Below are 21,253 nucleotides of genomic sequence, written 5' to 3' on the forward strand. Positions count from 1 at the left end.
AAGGTGAAATCAATTTTAATAATAATTTATTTAACTCAATATATAAAGTATTATTTCAATATGTGATTATATTAAAAATTACATTTACTTTTTTTCATATTAAATCCTTGAAACCTAGTATGAAATTTGCTCTTAGAGCATATCTCAAGTCAGAAGAACCCCATTTTATGTTTCCAATAGCCCCATGTAGTTAGTGCCTGCCATATTGAACAGCCAGCATAGGTTTAAATAGTCCTAAACTTTAAAGTTGTGTTAACATCTGTTAAATTTTTGTGGTGGTCACATCTCTGTTATATTTTGGAGTAAATATTTGGAATATTTTATAATTTAAAAAGTCAGTGGAAGACACATTGGATTAAAAAGAAGTCAAGGGGAAAAATCAGTAAATCTGCAAAACACTTATGCCATCAACACTATAACACTAGAACAATGAGATTAATAATTATAAATAGGAGATAATCCAAGTGTTTTTTTAAAATTTTTTTTTTAGTTGTAGTTGGACACAATGCCTTTATTTTATTTATTTATTATGTGGTGCAGAGGATCGAACTAGCCTTGCATATGCTAGATGAGCGTTCTACTGCTGAGCCACAATCCCAGCTCCAATCCAAGTGTTTTATTTGGGTTTCAAATATATTTTATTGTTAGACTTTTATATAAATATGCTTTCTGTTTTAAGCATTCTCAAGGCTATACACCAAATATTTGAGCCACATCTGGGAGACTTGACTCAGGAGTTCCTTGGAACCTGTCTGGCTGCCTTGTGAGATCTCAGCCCAGCAACACCTACTTTTCATTGCAGGTGGCAGGACATCCTCACAAATGCAAAGCAACACTTCTTCAACAGATTCTGCTTTTTTAAAAAATTTAATTTAATTTTTTAAATTGTAGTTGGACAAAGTACCAAGCATGTGCGAGGCCCTGGGTTGGATCCTCAGCACCACATAAAAATAAATAAAATAAAGGTACTTTGTCCGCTGAGCCACAACCCCAGCCCCAGATTCTGCTTTTCTTTCCCTTTCTCATTCTGTTTCCTTTTTTCTCCTTCGCTTTTATTATTATTTTGAATGAACATTTCCCTAGGGCAAGTGAGCCCCCTTGCTTCTCCTTACTTCTCTTGGGTTCTAAGGACCAAGAATAATTAGAAATGTTCTGAAAATGAATTGTGTCAATGAAGAATATGAGAATATAAATGTCTTCAGAACCATTCATTCATTCAGTTACATATAGCTACTAAGTGCTTTTTATTTGCTAGATACTATGCTAGAATAATCTATTTAAGAAAAATTTAGAGGTTATCCTGAAGTATAGCAACCTAAAATGTGCTCCTATGCTTCACTTTTATAGTTTTCTTCTTAGTTTCTTATATCTATTTCCGTTACTTCCCCCCCTGCAGATACTTCATGCTCATTATGTCTTAGAGGTGTTATTTGAAACCAGGAAACTCCTGAAGCATATGCCGAATTTCACTCATGTAAAAACTTCTCCCTCCAAAGAGATAACAGTCTGTGGTAAGTTTCAGAGCAAAATTGTTAAATTAATATTTAAGTGCCTCATGGTTCTACATCATTTGCCCAACTAGAAAACTGTGTAAATTGGACTGTGTTGAGAGAAGAATGTTAATATAGAATTATCTATCATGATAATACTGTTCCCTATCTTGTCTTTGTTGTGCATACCAGCTGGCAGGAATTAATTATGTAAGAAATTAAAGAACTCATAGCTTTTTATAAAGGCAGACAACATTTTAATATGGAAAACCACCCATGGGTAGAATAAGCATTCTTTGCCCTCTGACTAACTCTCATTATCTTTGTTCCATGTTGCTTTTTCTAGGTAGGCCTCTGCATGCCACTTATGCTGGGAAGAGAAAAACCCAAGGCAGGATGGAGATTAAATTCTTTTCTGCCCTTGGCTGCTGTTTTAGATTTTTTCCAACTAGTCTCTGCAGCTTTTAGAAGAGTGGGAATGTCCCAGAAATCTGTTTCTTGTTCTTCTAAATAACAAGATTTGAGATTTTGTTATCATATAGGCCAGCCTGGCAGGATATTGCTTCAAGAAACAGTACACATTGAAATTCATCACAGTTGGTGCCCAGCATGCTTGCAACTGTCTGGGAGTGGAGTGCGTGGAAGGAACAGCAATTCCCTTAACTTCTAATTAAGCCTTTAGGTTACAAAGTAGTGATTGTTATTTTCCAAATCAATTTTTAGCCTGTGTTTCTCTTACTCTGGCAGGTAGAAGTGGATTTGACAATCTAATTAAACCATTTCCATTTCTAGCATCTGATATTGGTGACAGGAACTTGATGATATAGCAATACGTAACTCATAACATGCCCTGACTCAAGTTTTTGAAGAGACTATAATGGTTTAATTCCAACCTAATCAGGCCACCACATCTCTGAATAGCACACGGTACATCTCAGCATGGGGGTCTTTTATTTAAGGGCTTACCAGGCCTTAAGTTTTGTGGAAATAAAGAACTTAGGATAATAAGACTCAGGAAGTCATGCCAATCTGGGAAACCTATGAATCCAGAACTAGGCTTGCTATCAGAATATAAATAGTAGCTAAAACAGAGAGTGGGGTCTGTTTCCAGGTACTTCTATCATACCTCTAGTTGCCATTGCAGAATTATCTGTGCCTAAAATGACCTGAAAGATATAGCAACGGTCTGGTCTATCCCTTGTTTGTTTATGCTAGAGATTGAACCCAGGTCCTAGTGCATGCCAGGCAAGCACTCTACCACTGAGCTACATCCCTACCCCTAGTGTCAGGATGAGAATTAAAAATTAGGACATCTGTATCCCAAGTTAGAGGCAACCCCATATTTGCTCTACTAGTTTACATCATTCACTTGTCTAGCTAATGTTTCAGTTTTCCTCATGAGACAGACTGGAGAATGGATGGATTAAACTGTTGCATTTTTTTTTTTTTTTAAGGAATCCACATCTTGGGCATTTATTTTCATATTTATTCTATGTAGCATCATTGGTAGAAGGAAAAGCCAGGATCCATAGGTTCTCTTAACATAGGAATTATTACTTTGTCTTTAAGTAATAATTAATTACAAAATAATAATTATTACTTTATCTTTAGTAACCAATTGAACTTTGAAAATTTGGTTATCATTTAAAATAAAATTTAAAGTGAAACTATATTTCCAAAACCATCCTCTTTTAAGATAATATCAATAAAGGAAGAGAAAATATTTTACCATTTATCACATTTTAATTTCTTTTTTAATTACTTTTTAAATTTATGTATGACAGTGGAATGCATTACAATTCATATTACACATATAGAGCACAATTTTTCTTATCTCTAGTTGTATACAAAGTATATTCACACCAATTTGTGTCTTCATACATGTACTTTGGATATTAATGTCCATCATATTCCACCATCATTTCTAACCCCATGCTCCCTCCCTCCCCCCCCCCACCCCTCTGCCCTATCTAGAGTTCGTCTATTCCTCCCATGTTCCCCCTCTCTATGAATCAGCCTCCTCATATCAGAGAAAACATTCAGCATTTGGTTTTTTGGGATTGGCTAACTTTACTTAGCATTATCTTCTCTAACTCCATCCATTTACCTGCAAATGCCATGATTTTATTCTCTCTTATTGCTGAGTAATATTCCATTGTATATATGTGCCACTTTTTTTTTTTTATCCATTCATCTGTTGAAAGGCAACTAAGTTGGTTCCACAGTTTAGCTATTGTGAATTGTGCTGCTGTAAACATTGATGTAGTTGTGTCCCTGTAGTATGTTGTTTTTCAGTCCTTTGGGTATACTCATATGTTGACTGCAAATTGGTGTAGCCAATATGGAAGCAGTATGGAGATTTCTTGGAATATTGGGAATGGCAACACCATTTGACCCAGCTATCCCACATTTTAATTTCAAGATGCATTTTTATATGTACATCTAAATATACCCCATAGTTCTCAGCATGCATGAAATATAGGAATTTTTTAGTCTGTAGTTATAAATGGTAATCAATTCTGCACTCATTTTTTATTTGCAGTAGAAATGTCTTTGTATTTATATTTTCCTGGCATAAGTTTTTCTTTTATTGTCCAACTAGAAATTCCAAATATTTTTATAGCCTCAACTCTTTTTTTTTTTTTCCTTTGCTGGGGATCAAACCCAGGGTTCCCCATTTTTTTGTTGTTGTTACCGTGGATTGAACCCAGGGTGCTTCACCACTGAGTTACACCCCTAACCCTTTTTATTTTTTGAGACAGGGTTTTGCTGTGTGTTTAGCCTTGCTAAATTGCTGAGTCTGGCTTTGAAATTGCAATCCTCCTGTTGCTGGGATTTATAGGCATGCATCACCACACCTAACCTCAATTCTTAATATGCTGAAACAAGCTCATTTTTGAGCATTCTAGCTACTATAGTCCAGTATACTCAAATCTTTGATGAGTCACTCTGAAGAAAGTTTAGAAAATAAAATAATTAACAAAATGTATTAAACTAATAAGTAAAAATTTCTTCCATCTTTATTTTCTTAGCTTTGGAGTGAGATTGTTATGAAAGTAATGAGATTTAAGCCTTCAATAACATTAATATGCTCTTAATTTTATTGTTAAAATTTTAGTTATCTTATAAATAAGAGATAGTGATATAGAATTTTAATTTTATTATTCCAAGTGTAATTGAAGTCTTCCATTGTGCATATTTGATAAATCTTGGTTGTGGGGTTTTAAACAAACTGAGTAAAAGTATTCCTAAATTAAATACTATGGTAATTAAGTTAGATACAAAAAATAAAACTTCATGAGCAGAGTTTATAAAAGATAGATGTTTTACCTATAAATATTTATTCATATGGGGTTTTTGAATATTCACAATCACTCTTAATTTTTTAATTAATAGCTTCATATATTCATATGGTTTCCTTTAGTTCGCTTTTGTTTTTATTTCTTTTAGCTCTCATTGAAAGAATGTCAACTATTTCTTCACAATTTTTAAATTTCAGATGCTACTGCTAGAGCATATTTGAAACATGTCTTTAAAAAATTATGCATTTAGGGGCTGGGGTTATGGCTCAGTGGTAGAGTACTTGCCTAGCATGTGTGAGGCACTGGGTTTGATTCTCAGCACCACATATAAATAAATAAATAAAGTCCATCAACAACTTAAAAAAATATATATATATATGTACACACACACACATATATGTGTGTATGTGTGTGTATGTATATATGTATATATATAGAGTGTGTGTGTGTGTGTGTGTGTGTGTATATATATATATATATATATATATATATATATATATATATATATGCATTTAGTGACTTGTTGAGAGACTACAATTCACCAGGTACTGTGGTAGGCCTTTGGGGATTGAATATTAACTATGATAGATACTGTTGCTGCTCTTCTGGATTTATAGCATAGGCAGTACAGAGTAATCACTAAAAGCTTGAGTTTTGAAAGGAGGCAACGTTGGGTTTGAATTCCACGTTTGATATTGGGTAGCTGAGTAACTGCACAAGTTGCTTACCTACTCTCAGCTTCATTTGGAATATGAGAATGACGAAAATAATACCCATAGAGTGGTTATAAGGATTAAACAAGATAATGTATGTACAATCCTTGGCATAGTGCTTGATTCAGAGTAAGTGAATCCCTGCATAAATGGCTAGAGAACAGGTCTTTGCAGTACGAGATGTTGTCCCTCTAAAGGAGAAGAAAGCGCTGTGGAAACAAATTGTCTATTGAATTAATATCATCATAGGGTCAAAACCCAGCCCCTAAAAACACTTGAGAACATCTGTCTTTTATGAAATAGACTTTTACATCTTACATGTTTTTGAATGGTGAATTTTCATTTGAATTCCAGGTGATTTACATGGGAAACTGGATGACCTTTTTTTGATCTTCTATAAGGTAAGTGATTATTTTGCTAAATATTTGCAGGATTGTTGGGTGATAGCATTCCAAGGGCGGATAACAATATTAATTGTGTTAGAGATATGTACAAATACAAATGTGTAATATCCATTTTTATCCAAGAATCTCAAAGATTTATAGAGGCATGTCTTTTGATTTTTTTAATTAAAAAACTCATAAAATTTGTTTAAAAATTTATTTAGGGTTTTTGTTCAACCTTATTACTGCCTGTGCATCCACTAGGATTTGTACTTGATTGTATTTATTGTCTTTATTATGTCAAAAATATCTAGATAGTGCAGGATGAAGAAGAAAGCAGTCTGTTTTATTTTTATTTTGTTCAGAAATGAGCACGTCACATACTAGTTTTCTCTTCCAATGCAAACTAATTATGCATGAAAGGACTTTCCTCTAGTAAGTTCCAGTTGCTCTCTTCTCTACCTTGATTTACCATCTTGGGCTCAGTTGCTCTTGCAGTGCTATGATTCTCTTCATTTATTGCCTTTGGTTTTGAGAGCTGGCCCAGAGAGCACAAAGCAGCTTGGCTAGCTTGTAGTTTCTCTGCATCTGTTTGATTGGATTTATTTTTTTTCTTTGAGCCAAGAGTTGCAACTTGTATGTTTGCTTCTGCAATGACTGGTAGCATATAGAAAACTGATCTCAAGGTCCCTGCCTTCACAATGGTACCTTTTAATACTGGTCTTCTGATTACTATGTTTATTGTCTATTCATCCCACAACTAGCACATCAAATAATTGGGCATAACATAGGTATCTCAGATGGATTGAGAGAAAATATATTCTGATAATTATGATGACCAATCATTTCACTCTTCGAGACTGTGAGAGCTTGAGTGAGCCACACAGCTTCCATGAATCTCAGTTTGTTTTTTAGCTGCATTATTATCTTAAGCTTCCATGACATAAATTCTCATGAATAAAGTAACACAAATATTCAAAAGCATTTTTAAAGCAATTCATTATAATAGAAATGTAAGGTTTTTATTTCATTTATTCCGAATGGAAGCTTGGAAAAGAATGGGCTAGGCCAGAGCAAAAGTAGGTGAATGGACTGGAACTTACGAGGAAATTCAGTTGAGATTACAGGCAGGCTAAGTAAGACACACAGCATTATAGCCAGGGAGTAGGGTTAGAGGAAGTAGTTGGAGGCTCTCCAGATAGTTGGTTTATGAATCTCAGGCGATGATTTCTGGTAGGGAACAGAAGGTACTAGTAAAAGAATAATTCTGTATGTCAGCCACAAAAGTCAAGCTGGGTAGGGAAGGAAGAGAGTCCAGGATGGACCAGTTGATTGGGATACATGGGAGAACTGAAGGTTTGGAATGCTTCCAAGATCAGGAAGTCCTCTGACTGAGAGGCCGGAGGGCTGGCATGGCCTTAGGAAGCAGGAAGGGTGGGAAGTTGTAGGGGAAGTAGTCTCAGGTTATGAGAGGGTCTCAGTTGGAGTCTAGAAGGTGAGCAACTAAAGTGAGCATAAGAGAATGTTGTCAATGAAGAGGACAACCATCTGGAAATTAGGTGTGTTAAATGGGTTGGCCACATGGACTGAGAGATGAGGAACTGGGGAAGAAGTCTAGTTAGAGGTCCTGGGCCTGAAAGGAGCATGGTAAAGCATTGGTCTGTTAATGGCTTTGGGGAGCAAGCAGATCCTCCCCTACTCTTGATCCTGAGGAGTTTTTTTCTGGGGAGGAATGGATCCTTTCCTTTCAGAGAGTTGCAGGAGTCAGGAGTCTAACAGTGTCCTTAAGGGAGACCCAGATTTACAGAGAATTTTTTTTTTCTGAATGACTTGAAGGTGAAAGGGAATTTACATACTGTGAAATGGGGATTCTGCTGGCTAATTGGAAAGCTTTGGGAGAGGTAGAAGGATGGACTGGTGAGAAGAAGCCAGGAGTTGTACAGTTTGGGGAATGGGATCAGTTTAACTCAGTACATAGCTCCATACTAGACAATTACAATCTGAGAAAGATGGGGAGAGGGATGGAGGATATGGAGAACAATAACAAGAAAAATCTGGTAATTCTTTTTCTAGAGGCTTTTGGAAATAATATAAAAAGGAAAATAGTTGAGTAAATTAAATTAACAGAATAGTCACCAAATTCCCAGGCATTCAGAAAATTTCTCAAGAGTTAGTATTATTAAGGTGTGACCAGGAATAGAGCCCTGGAGCACACAGATGAAAAAAAGAGAGTATTCTGATATAGTTTTTTAGTTGCACTGGCAAAGCTATATGGAGCTTATAAAACTGGAAGGTGCTAATGTAAAGATTGAACAGGAGGAGGTGGGTGGTAAGAAGTGCTATAAAAGGAACTAAAGGTGAAAATATAGTATTCAAATGGAAGCAAGAAATATTTTGAGAGCTAATCAATGACAGTATTCAGGAAGTAGAGATTGTGAGCCTGGCAATGACAGAGTAGGTGACTACTGTATTATATTTGGGATGGGCTAGGGTAGAGGGAGGTGAGAAGGATGTTTGGAAAACAGAAGTGTGCCAGAGCCATGCATTAGAATTTTGGCAGACTGTATTGAGAAGAAGGTAAAATGCATCTTGAATGTAGAATGAACCACACATGCCAGTTGTCTGATTTAACAGGGGAGACTGAGGGAAGAGCCATTGATGACACTCAGATTTCACTTTAAGAAACCGAAAAGAGATCTAATGTACAACATGAGGACTATAGGTAATAAAATTTTACTGTGTATGGGATTCATGCTAAATGGGTTGATTTTAACTATTTTTTTGCTGCAAAAAAACAAAAGAAGGGTAACATATGAGATGATGGATATGCTAATTTGCTGCTCTGTAGTTACCTTTTTACTATCTAGTTATATCCTATAACACCATATTATATACCTGAAATATGTACAACATTTATTTTTAAAAAGGAAGAAAATAGCAACTATGATAAAACATTGGGGCAAAAAAGCTGTATCACTAATATAACTTATTAGTATTTTAAACAGTGTGACAACAAAAAATGCTACAACCATATTATTTTAAAGGAATTTGTGATAACTGAATACAAGACATTACTTTCTCTTATGAGGAAAAAGGGGAGCTTAAGAGATGGTGCAGTTAATGCTGCCTAAGAAGGAAGAATGACAGGCTGAGCTTGTGATGCTGCTGCTGGATCACTCAGTTTATGGCAAATGAGTGTCTTGTTAAGATGAAGGTAGTAAAATGAAAGGGCAGGACGCCCGGATCGGTCTCAGGAAGCTTCAGTAATTGGATGATCTCTAACTTGCAAAAGTCAGTGCTTTGCCCTTTTCTGTCTCATTTTTTGTCTACACTTTAAATGCATTTTGATAATAAATTGTATAAGTATAGTGCTTCCTAAAATATGAATACAAACTGTTTAGGAAATAATGTGTCTATATGAATACATATGACAGTGACATCCCACCTATCCAGATGTTGAACTTCAGTATACTTTTCTTATCTCCACTTATCATTCATATGGTCCCAAACCCAGGTTTAAATAAATAGGGTCTCTTGAAACATTTGCCACAAATCTGATGAGCTTTATTCACAAGATAGACCCTAGACCCTTATCCAAAGACTAGTGACCATGTATCAGAAAATCTTTTCTCACACAAGGTTCACCCCATAGAAGATTAGAGAGTAGGAGGGGAAGAAGCAAAAGTCAGATACACTGCTAGCAATGAAAAGTAAAAGCTCTTCCTGACAATAAGAGGAAATATGGAACTATATAAAAATGAGATTGGAAATGAAGTAGCAATATTTAGTGAACTGGAGCTGTGTGGTATAGGGAAAACAGAGTTCTAGACTTCTCAAAAGTGCCTTAGGGGATGCTTAGGTTGATGAGCCTGCATAATCAAGAATATTTTACAGTATATGTTGTATACCCTGTTAAGAAATAAAGGGAGAAAATAGCACATTTTTAAAACTCCCAGCAAAATGGTTAAAGTAATTTTAAAAGATTTTAGCTTTTAAAAGAATAAGCTTCAGTGATCTGGAAAATTCATTTAAGCAATGCTTACAGTATGAATGAGTATCATTATTGGGTCTTAGGAATAGGAAAATGAGATAACATGAAAAAATGGAAAGATGAATTGAGAGAAGAGTAATGGGCCAAGGAAGTAGATGAGGAGGAAAGAATGAAGAACTTTCCCAATGAGAGAGGTGGAAAGTGCTGAATTTCTCTATGTGGCATCAGCTACAAAGGTTGCTGGTTCAAGGATTATATCAAGTACATAACTTAGCAATCACTTCAGAAAATGGTAGAATTTCTGTGATGGTCTCTGATTCTCACTGCAATAAAGCATCAACAACTTACTGAATCCCAATCACATGTAGTGCTTGGCTCTGGTTCACTAATATGAGCCACCAGATTGAGTCACGTCAGTGAAAAATCACAGGCTCCCAAGCTTCTGTTTAGAATTAGCTAGTGGTCATATATTCTTATCTTTATTATTTTTTGTTAAGGGAAACAGAACTTGAATTGTGAGGAATAGTTTGGGAAATGACATCCTGTTGGGGATTTATGGAGCTATAAATATCTAAAGTTTACATTATATGACTAGTTGACTCCTCTCCATCAACCCAAAAGAGAAACCTAGAAAACCTCAGGCTTTGAATTAAGGCAGTATTCTTATTAATCTTTCAGTTTTGTTTTACTGAATACTTTCTTCCTCATCAGTTCTTTTAATCCAGTATGGTGTGAGTAGGATTACAGGGCTGGGACTTGCTGCAGGCTAAGCAAGAACATAGCCTTAGAGGAAGTTATAATATAAGGTTGCTGACATACCTCAATAGATTATTCTTTTCATCCAAGTGGTTGGTTTGACTTAATATTTCTATCATTATAATTGATCATATGCAGAAATGATCTGTCCACCGATTTATTCATTCACTAAACTTTTATTTGGTCTTTATAGTGTTCAAGGGATCATGTAAAAACTATAGGAACATACAAAGATGAATACAAAGTTTATTCATTTCACATATATTTATTCATTTAGTTATTTATATCTTTATTTTTATCTGGTGCTAAGGATCTAACCCAGTGCCTCACACATGCTAGGCAAGTTCTCTGCCACTGAGCTATAGCCATAGCCCCTCATGTTTATTTTTTATTGGTGCATTATAATTGTACATTATGGTGGAATTTATTGTTACATATTCATACATGCATACAATGTAACAACAGAATTTGGTCAGCTTTGTTCCCCAGTACCTTTCCTTTCCTTTTTCTCTTCCCTTCCCCATGTGCTTGCCGTATTCTACTGCTCTCCCTTCTGTTTTCATCACATACATTTATTAAATACCTTTTATGAATGGGATACTTTGCTAAAGCTTGGAAGTATAGTATGATAAGATACAGTTGTTAGCCTCATAGATATCTTGTTTTATTGGGCAGGTTGATTAATACAAAAGACAAGATGGCTGAGAGTGAGATGTGTTATGACTGGGATAAATACGGTGCTCCAAAGGAGCTCATCGGTGGAATACTTAACTTCATGGAAGAATTTCTAGAAGAGATGTTTTTGACAACCCTTTCAGAGAATTTTAATAATTGAGTAATTGCTTAAGCATGAAGGAACATTTTAGAGGATTGGGAAGATGTTACTCTTACATGTTTTCTTGTGGTTTAATGCAATAAATGATGGAGTTCATAGCAATAATTGGGTGAGCTCTCCCTGCCTCCACCTCGGTATTTGGGATTGAACCAGCATTCTACTACTGAACTATATCCCCAGCCCTTTTTATTTTGAGACAGGGTCTTGCTTAATTGCCTAGGCTAGCCTCAAACTTGTGATCCTTTTGCTTTAGTGTTTTGAGTATCTGGCATTACAGGTATGTGTCACTGGGCTTGGCCCAATGATTATTTTTGATGCTTTTTTTTTTTTTTTTTTAAGATTTGGGGTTTTTAAATATTTGATTATCCTTAAAAATTGTATCATTTAGCACCTTAGTACTGAGACTTTTTTTTAGCTCATCTTCCATCTGGTCTGGGAAAGGATTCTTCCTCCCAGGGTACTACATTCTTAACTATGACAGACCTTTGCTAAAAGGTCAACTTTACATGACTTCAAATATAATTTTATCATCAAGTGAAGTAATTTGCATATCATTAGTTAGGTCATATTTTTGGATTTTATTTTCTGAAAAGGTTAATTCTAATCAGTCACTTTTGCTTAATTAGAGTGACCAATTTGAAGTACTTCATTCAGAGCCTCAACCTACTAAAATTACAAGATATTTTCCCTCATTAAACAGAAAGATTGAAATTTTAAATCAAGTATTGACAAATTGGTTTGTTAAATTAATGTTGTGAGTGGCAACCCCCTGAAGCTGAAAAAGGGATGCACATGGACAAGAGAAGCTAATTAACTCTTAACCCCTGTGGGCATCATATTGATGCTGTTCAGTGGAAGCCATGCTATCTTGTTTTAATTCCTTTCTCTCTTCTCCACCATCATCATCTCCTCACGTCCATAATTTTCTAGCTGTGAAGGTAATCAACAGTAAAAAAAAAAAAAATTCTGTATCACTGAGATGCTTCACATTGCTACAGGGATTAACTATTTTCCTTTTGAGATTAAAGTGGTATGTTACAATGAGAAGAACAGATCTCTGAAATAGGGTGTGCAAAAGAAATAAAAATTAATGTGGAGTTGAGATCCAGAGGTTATTGTTTGATGTCCCTTGGGAGAATATCCAAATATGTTGGGATAACTTCCAAACATTTGTTGTAAAATGCTTCAGTAGGTAATAGGTGAGAATATAGAGAAATGTTTTTGTGTCTATTCAAGTTAATTAGTTGTGGTCTGCAACCCTTCCACCCCTTGCAAGACATTTGAATGCTGTTCAGAATTGTAGTTACTCTGGGTTTTTTGTTTTGTTTTGTTTTGTTTTTGTATTTGTCAACTTAATCTTAATGCCATAGATGGTTTGTTGTATATCATCTGCAGAATAATCCAGCATTTGGTTTAGTGGAACTCAGTGAAGGATGGGTTATAGCATCAGTGTTTGCTTCTTTGAAGGAAACCCAAAGAAATCTCAGGAACCAGAAGCATTAGTTCTTCATTGTCTTGTCTGTTTTACACTTCCTTTATTATTCTAAGATTAAAATGTATTCTAACTCAGACTTTACACAGTAATTTGACTAATGTTGAACCAACAAGACAGACATTATACATCCAAATAAGCCTTGTCTATTTTGAAGCCGTTGTATTGAGAGGCTTAAAACTTACAGGAGTTCAGTATGCATTCAGGACTGCTTTTAGAGTCATTTTCAGAGACTGTAACATTCTATTGAATGAACTTCATTATCACAAATCTTAGTCTTTTGAAGTTGTGTAATTTTTTGAAAAGGTTAAAACTTGTTGTTGTCAAATGTGCTATGTAAGGAGGATGGCCTAGCTGACCATTAACTATTTTTGGCTTAAAATGAAGTTTAACTAAAGAAATCTATTATTTTTTGCTCATAGTGGAAATGAAATAAGACAGAGGCAGCAAAGAGTACAGCTCTAATAAAGTTTGGTTTAACTGGAGATGAAAAGTTTTAATACAAAAAAACTGTCATCACAGTGGAAAACATGTTTACCATCCAAATGTAATACTTTTAGACTGCTGAATGCTTTCCTCAAAGTTTGAATTAAGGTTATGCTGGTTTCATAAAATGAATTGGAGAAATCTTCTTTTTCTATTGTTTGGAATAATTTAAATTTTTAGGTCTCAAGCTCAAATTTGTCTATACGTTGTAATCACCCAAGTGATTTTAATGTTCAGGCAAGGTTGGAAGACATGAGCTTAAATAACATTAAAACTATTTGCTCTTGAAAATTGAGAATAGTGTCTGCTATAAAACCACATGGGCCTTTCATTGCTCAAATTTTCTAATTCTAGTTCTTTTGAATCCATTTTGGTGATTTTCAATTTTTTTTTTCGTATGGTGCTGGGGATCAAACCCAGGGACTTGTGCATGTGAAGCACTCTACCCACAGAGCTATATCCTATATCCCCAGCCCCAATTTTTAATTTTTAAGGAATCATTTTCTCTAGATTATAAAAGTACATTGCTATAGATAATGCTATAGATAATGATCTATCTCTCTCCATATATATTTACTTTTCTCTATCTTTAAGTTTTTTAAAATATATTTTAGTTGTAGTTGGACACAATACCTTTATTTTAATGTGCCCAGGTCCTTGCACATGGTAGGCAAGTGCTCTACCGTTGAGCCACAACCCCAGCCCCTATCTATAAGTTTTTAAAAATTTTTAACCTTATTTTTTATTCTTTTTTAAACTTAATCCTCAATCAGACTTTTTTTGTCAATTTGATTGGTTATTTTAAACAAACCAACCTTAGGATTTATATATTTTCTTTTCCCTTAATTTTAGCTTTTATTTGCTTGATTTTATTCTTTTTCTAATTCCTTCAGATGAATCAATCTCTCATAATAATGAAATGGCATTTTTAATTTTAGTTTTAACTGGACCTTCCATGGAACTTGTAATTTTGCTTTTAATTTTCTCTTTGATCCAATGTTTATCAAGACTACAATTATTCATTTTCAAGGATATGCATTCAAGAAGATAGAATTTTTTAATCATACTTTATTTCAAATTTTGTTGGATTATGAGAATATGTCTTATGAAATGTTTCTTATTTTGAATTTGTTAATGGTTTCTTTAAAGCCTTAATGGTTGATTCTCATGAAGACTTTATGGACATAAGAAAAATTATTTGTATTTTCTATATATAAAGTTCTTCATATAGTTATTAAAACATGTTTATTGTCTGTATATTCAATTTTGCATATTTTTTCAATTGTATCTACTATGTGTATTTTATATTGCTTTGTAACAAGCCACCCCAATACTCAGTGCCTTATAGCTACCAAATTTAATCTCTCATAATTTCTGTGCATCAGAAATTTGTGTGCAGTTTAGCTATGTCATTCTGGCTCAGGGTTTCTTCATGGGGAGACAATTAGACTATTGGTCAGGGCTACAGACACCTGAAAGATTGGCTGGAGCCATTTCCAAGGTGGCTAAGTCACATAGCTATAGGCAAAACATTTCAGTTCCTTGCTGAACTCATGGCCTCGCCACAAGGTTTTCTGAATATTCTCATGACATAGCAACTGTCTTTCCCTAGAGTGAGTGATCCAGGAGAAAGAATAGGCAGGAAGCTACAGTGTCTTTTATGACTAAATCTCCCTAGTTGCATATCATTACTTTTTTTTCCCTATTCTTTAGAAGCAGGTTACTAAGTCTGGCCTACACTCAAGGGGAAGCAAATGAGGCTTTACCTTTTAAAGGGAATGCTATAGAATTTCTGCCCATTATTTTAACCTTTCCCCCACATTTTTGGTACTGGAGATCAAACCCGGTGCCTCTCACATGCTAGGCAGTGCTCTACCATTGAGCTACATCCGTAGCCCTGACATTTGGATAATTCAGACATAGTGAACAAGCAAAAGCTCGTTCTTTTGTTTAGTGACTACAAGCTCATGAACTGTAACTTCTTTATAAAGTACTTTTATATATATATATATATATATATATATATATATATATATATATATTTATTTATTTATTTCTAAATTTTTTCAGCAGACATAGCATCTTTGTTTGTATGTGGTACTGAGGATTGAACCCGGGCTGCACGCATGCCAGGCGAACGCGCTACCGCTTGAGCCACATCCCCAGCCCTTATAAAGTACCTTTTATTATGATATAATATTTCTTTGTGACACTATTTAACATTTTAATCTTATAATCCACTTTGTTGAGTATTAATATTTCCACTTTTCTTCTCTTTATTGCATTTACCTTGTTTTCTACCTCCTCTTAATCTACTTTCTTCATGTGTATTTCTCATGAGTAAGCTATACTTAAATTTTCTGGTAATCTTGGCATTTTAATGAGAATTTAACCTATTTACATTTAGTATAACAGTGGGTATATTTGAAAACTTTCCTTCTATTCTACTTTACTATTTATTTAACTTTGTTTTGTCCTTTTAATTTCCTTTTTTATCTTTTGGTAATATATTTCTCAAATAGCTTTAAATGTATTCTTCCCCTATAATCCTCTTACTTCCTGTAAGATAAATCTTTATTTTCCATATCTTTATCTTTCCATATCCCTCAGACAGACAATCTTTGTAGACCATTTTACTTTGCTCCCTCGATGTCCCCTGCAAATCCTAGCTTTTGCTTATGCCATATTTCTAGGTCTTAACCATTATTAATTTTATCTATCTAGTATGAATAATTTATTTATAATTTTAGACAATTTTCTACTGGTAGAATATTTTCCTAGTATTTAAATGCAAGTTCAATAATATCATATTGATTTATATGTAATTATATATTTCAAGGTTCATTGTTCACATCTATATTCTTTCATCTTGGTCTTTTCCTAGCTTGAGGACATTTTAATTTTTACTACTGTTATTTAATTTTCTTGAGTGTTTTCCTCTATGGGTCATATGGGTACTTTCTTCACTGAATGCAAGCTCCTTGAATAAAAGAACTTTATATTGTTTACTTCTGTGTTCATAGCACCTAAAACTGTGCCTGGTGTGTTACAAGCAATCAATACATGTTCATTGTTTTTGTGTATTAGATCATTATATATTCATATGTCTTTCTTTCACCCTGAAGAACATTTATGTTGTTGGTGGTTTGTGATCCCTTATACATCTGCAAGTATTTTTCTATCACTCTGAGATGTTAATGATGTCTTCTTGGTCAGTATGGATTCTTGGTTTATAGTCCTTTTCTCTCTTTGATTTATAGATTTTCTTCTACCATCTCTTACCTCCCACTACTGCAGATGCTAAGTCTGATGCCAGGATGATTCTTTTCCCTTTGTAACTTGTTCTTTCTGGCTTCTTCTGAGGCTGTTACCAGGGAATAGGATTTTTCTTTCCCATTAATTATGCGAGTCATGAGTTCTTTCAGACTTCAAACTGAAGTCTTCTTTTAACTGTTGAAAAAATTCTTTTATTTTTATAATTATTATCTCTTTTCCAACTTCTTTTTTTTCCTCCTTGATTCTAGAATGCTTATTATTGGCACATTAGGTCTCTTGGCTATGAAACTCTAGTCTCATGTGTTTATTCTTTATGAGTTCTATTATTTGCTTTTTGTTCAGTGTGAGAGATTTTTCACCTGTTTACTCTTTCAGTTCAATAATGTAATTTACAACCATTCTTTCTGCTAATCCACTGCTATTTTAAATTTGAATAGCATATTTTTAATGCCAAGAATTTTAAATTTTTTGTTCTTATACATTCCTCTCATCATTTTTTTTAAAAAAGCTGTTCTCTGTCTCCTCCAGCACTCCTGTTACATTAGGGGTTATCTACTTTAACACATCTCTGGTTGCTGGATTCTCTTAAGTACTAGCTTATTTCTTATTTTATTTTCTGCTTAAGGTAGCTCAAGCCTCTCCAGAGTTGGAGGCATAACAGTTTCTATTCCTTCATGAAGAATGTGAAAAGGAAGTCTCTATGTTTCTAGGTGCTCCTAAATACAAGCATTCATGACCTTTTAGCTTTTGGCATGTGGAAAGTAAGATCTAACATTCTAACCCACCCAACTAGGACTACCCACATGCTCTGAGCAGAGTCGCCTCTTAGACTTAGATGGAATTGTCCATGGGTCCCCTCAGCCATAGTCGTCCTCTGTTCTCACCCCAGGGTTTTTTGCTGCTGCTTCTTTAGCCCCCTTCAGAACCTGGATGTCACAATAGTCTGTAGCCTCCATCACCCCTCCTAACATTTCCAGCTACTCATTCCAACTAGCTGAAGCCTGGGGGAAGGAATAGTGTCAGAGTCCTTCTCCTTTTCTTTAAGTTTTGATGAGCAGTAGTCTAAATTTTTGCAGCTGGTTACACTATCTAAGCCCCATGTGAATAAGGTTGTGTGAATTAATATATTAAGGACATGTAAAATTATGAAATCTTAAAATTAGAAATAGCATGGATGTCACAATAAAATGAATCTCTTAATTTGTATAGTGCTTTCTAGTTTTTATACATATAATCTCATTGAATTCTAAAATAGCTCTGCATGGTAAGTATGGAAGTAATCATTACCATTTTTAAAGAAAATTGTTTTAGTTGTAGTTGGACACAATACCTTTATTTTATTTTTATGTGGTGCTGAGGATCAAACCCAGCGCCCTGCATGTGGTAGGTAAGAGCTCTATGACTGAGCCATAACCCCAGCCCTGTAATCATTACCATTTTAAAGATTAATAAAAGATAAAATAACATGCCCAAGGATATCTGGGTATAACAAGTGGAGCTGCACTAGAGTATTACTCTTATTACACCATGCCACTGCTTGTTTGTTTCCACTTACCTTCACAACATGTTACGTTGCATAAATGATTTCTGAAATCCCTAAGTTATGTGTTATAACCTGTATTATAGTTTTTCAATTACTTTATTATACGAACCTTCTAAAATGTATATAAATAGTAGGATATTAAGTACAAAGTAATGAAACTTTCTTATGCAGTTTGAAATCTAACAAAAGAAGAATTTGAAAATAGTTTGAAAAAGATTAAGAATGTCTATTATTTCCTGAAGGTTGACTTTTTTGAAGGAAATCATGCATTTTGATGTATGGGTACCTAAATTTTTCTCTTCATAATACATTTTTTAAACATTTGAACTTATCTCACTGTGAAGTAGCAGTGCACTCCGACATTTCATTATCAGGTCTGACACCGAGAAAATGTGACCATGTTACATATGTTTGTTTTGTCTTAGTTTTGTAGTGTAGAAGTAAATTAATTAATAGCTCTTATAAATTAGTCCTGTGTCCTAATCTCAGCTCCTTTTCATACTATCATTGTCTTTAAAAATATTATCTCACCTGGTGCTGTGGCACATGCCTGTAATCCCAGTTACTTGGGAGACTGAGGTAGGGGGATCATAAATTCAAAGTCAGCTTCAGCAACTTAGCCAGATCCTGTCTCAAAATAAAAAATAAGAAGAGGTTGGGATATAGCTTAGTGGTAGAATACCCCTAGTTCAATCCCTGGTACTGGAGAAAAAAATGTATCTCATACTTAGGAATGATATTAAAAGTATCTAATGACTAATATGGCCCTGTCAGCAATCAGCCAGAATAGCATGCTTGCTGTAGACACTAGGTGTGCTTAGTAGTACACTAGCCCTGCTCACAGTCATACCACTTGCCTGGGTAACTTTATATCCATTCTCACAAGTGATCTAGGGAGGAATATAGTATCATCTTTCTTTTGCAAATCGAGGGTATAGTAGCCTAAAGAATTTAGATGCAGAGCTCCTTAGAATGAAAGATTTCTGGCTGTTAGTTCAGTGTTCTACACTGGATAGAAATTTCCCTCTTTTTAGAGGAGAAAGAAAAGATAATAGTAACAATTGTTGATGGATAATTATCAGCTCCTTTTTTAGAGGAAACTCATAGTAGGTGGTGGGTAGAATGAGCACTCCTCTGCCTTGTACTCCCTGGAATCTTCCTGTCTCAAGCTTCATTTTCAGGTCCCTTACAGGAGATTCCTGCCCTGGAAGAGGGAAACTGGCTCAAATGGAATTTTTTTTCCAATGAAAGAACTGACTCAGCCTCTTTTCTCCATATAAAGGGACGTTACACACAAAGCCTTACTTTAAAACAACAACATTAGTTTAACTGCTTGTTTTCCCTCCTCTCTTCCTTCCACAGAACGGTCTCCCATCGGGGAACAACCCGTATGTTTTTAATGGTGATTTTGTAGATCGAGGCAGTAACTCCGTAGAGGTTCTCATGATCCTGCTTGTGAGTTTTCTTGTCTACCCCAATGACCTGCACTTGAACAGAGGGAATCATGAGGATTTTATGATGAATATGAGGTAACCTCAGCCTTTAGATTTCCTCTTTTATCTCCCACTCTGGAAAATACTGCCATGTTTAGTATCCAGTAGAGAATTAGAGGCCAGGGTAGAGAAGGAGAGATGAGTGGAATCTCAAGGAAGACCTCAATTCTGAGCCCTATTTAACACCCTCAGTCTTCAACTAAGGGTCAATTGTTCTAAAGCCCCCTTCTTATCTTTTTTTCCAGTCCTATTCTTCCTTCTCTCTTTTATCATGTTCTTTCTCTTGCTCCCATGCCCACCCTTCATAGGCCAAATTGCATGTTAGATAGGTGTATTAGGCCAATCTGGAGGCATGATATGTTTCATGTGCAGACTTAGATGGAATTGTCCTATTGTTACTCTTTTGGCTTGTCTCAAATATTGCCTCAGAAACTAGCACCATGTTTTGTATTAATATGTGTATTTTTATGACATAGTAATTACTTCTGGCATAGTTGTTCATAAACATTTTTATTAATTTATTAATTTTAATTAGGTATATATGACAGAAGAATGCATCTTAATTCATTGTATATAATTATAGCACAACTTTTCATTTCTCTGGCTGTACATGATGTAGGATCACACCATATGTGCAGTCATGCATGTACCTAGGGTAATGATGTCCATCTCATTCCACCATGTTTCCTGCTCCCATGCACCCTCCCTCCTCTTCTTTCCCTTTGCCCAATGAAAGTTCCTCCATTTTTCACATTCCCCCCCCACTCCCTTCCAACCCCCGCCCCCACCCCTGTTATGGACCAGCATCCGCTTATCAGAGAGAACATTTGGCCTTTGTTTTTGTTTGGGGGAGGATTGGCTTACTTTGCTTAGCATGATATTCTCCAACTCCATCCATTTACCTGCAAATGCCATAATTTTATTCTCTTTTAATGCTGAGTAATAAACATTTTTTTTTGAGAACAGCTATAATATAGTAGTTCAACTATCTGACTCAGGAATAAAGACTGGTTAAATGGTTTAAGAATTTTTGCTGAAAAGTATAGGAGGTGACAAATGTTCCCTTTCCCCTTCTTTTTTCTTTTCATCTCTCATTTTATGAAAAAAAAATCAGTTTGTTCTAGGACAGTAGAAGGTATGGCATGTCTCATGCCTTTGAGCTTGGGCTTTTGAATACCTTAATCAAAGCTCAACAACAGATTAGTTTTGTCTTTGGGGCAGTTTTGACACCTGGTTGGAGTAGAGTTTCAATTTCTCAAAGTATAAGAAAATGCGGGGCATGGTGGTGCATGCCTGTAATCTCAGTGGCTCGGGAGGCTGAGACAGGAGGATTGTGAGTTCAAAGCCAGACTCAGCAATGGTGAGGCACTAAGCAACTCAGTGAGACCCTGTCTCTAAATGAAAAAAATACAAAATAGGGCTGGGCATGTGGCTCAGTGGTTGAATGCCCCTGTGTTCAATCCCTAGTACCCACCCCCATCCTGCCAAAAAAA

At 35.1% G+C, this 21,253-nt stretch overlaps 1 protein-coding gene across 1 annotated transcript in view; it reads left to right on the forward strand.

The window, feature by feature from the left end:
- Ppef1 (protein phosphatase with EF-hand domain 1) overlaps positions 1-21,253 on the forward strand; it is a 101,637-nt gene that overhangs the window by 44,871 nt on the left and 35,513 nt on the right. Inside the window, exons 5-7 of the mRNA XM_077107501.1 lie at positions 1,397-1,511; positions 5,860-5,906; positions 19,630-19,796. Of these exons, the coding sequence (XP_076963616.1) occupies positions 1,397-1,511; positions 5,860-5,906; positions 19,630-19,796 (329 nt within the window). The remainder of the gene's footprint in view (positions 1-1,396; positions 1,512-5,859; positions 5,907-19,629; positions 19,797-21,253) is intronic.

The sequence above is a fragment of the Callospermophilus lateralis genome, chromosome X, assembly GCF_048772815.1.
Source record: "Callospermophilus lateralis isolate mCalLat2 chromosome X, mCalLat2.hap1, whole genome shotgun sequence".
Classification (NCBI taxonomy): Eukaryota; Metazoa; Chordata; class Mammalia; order Rodentia; family Sciuridae; genus Callospermophilus; species Callospermophilus lateralis.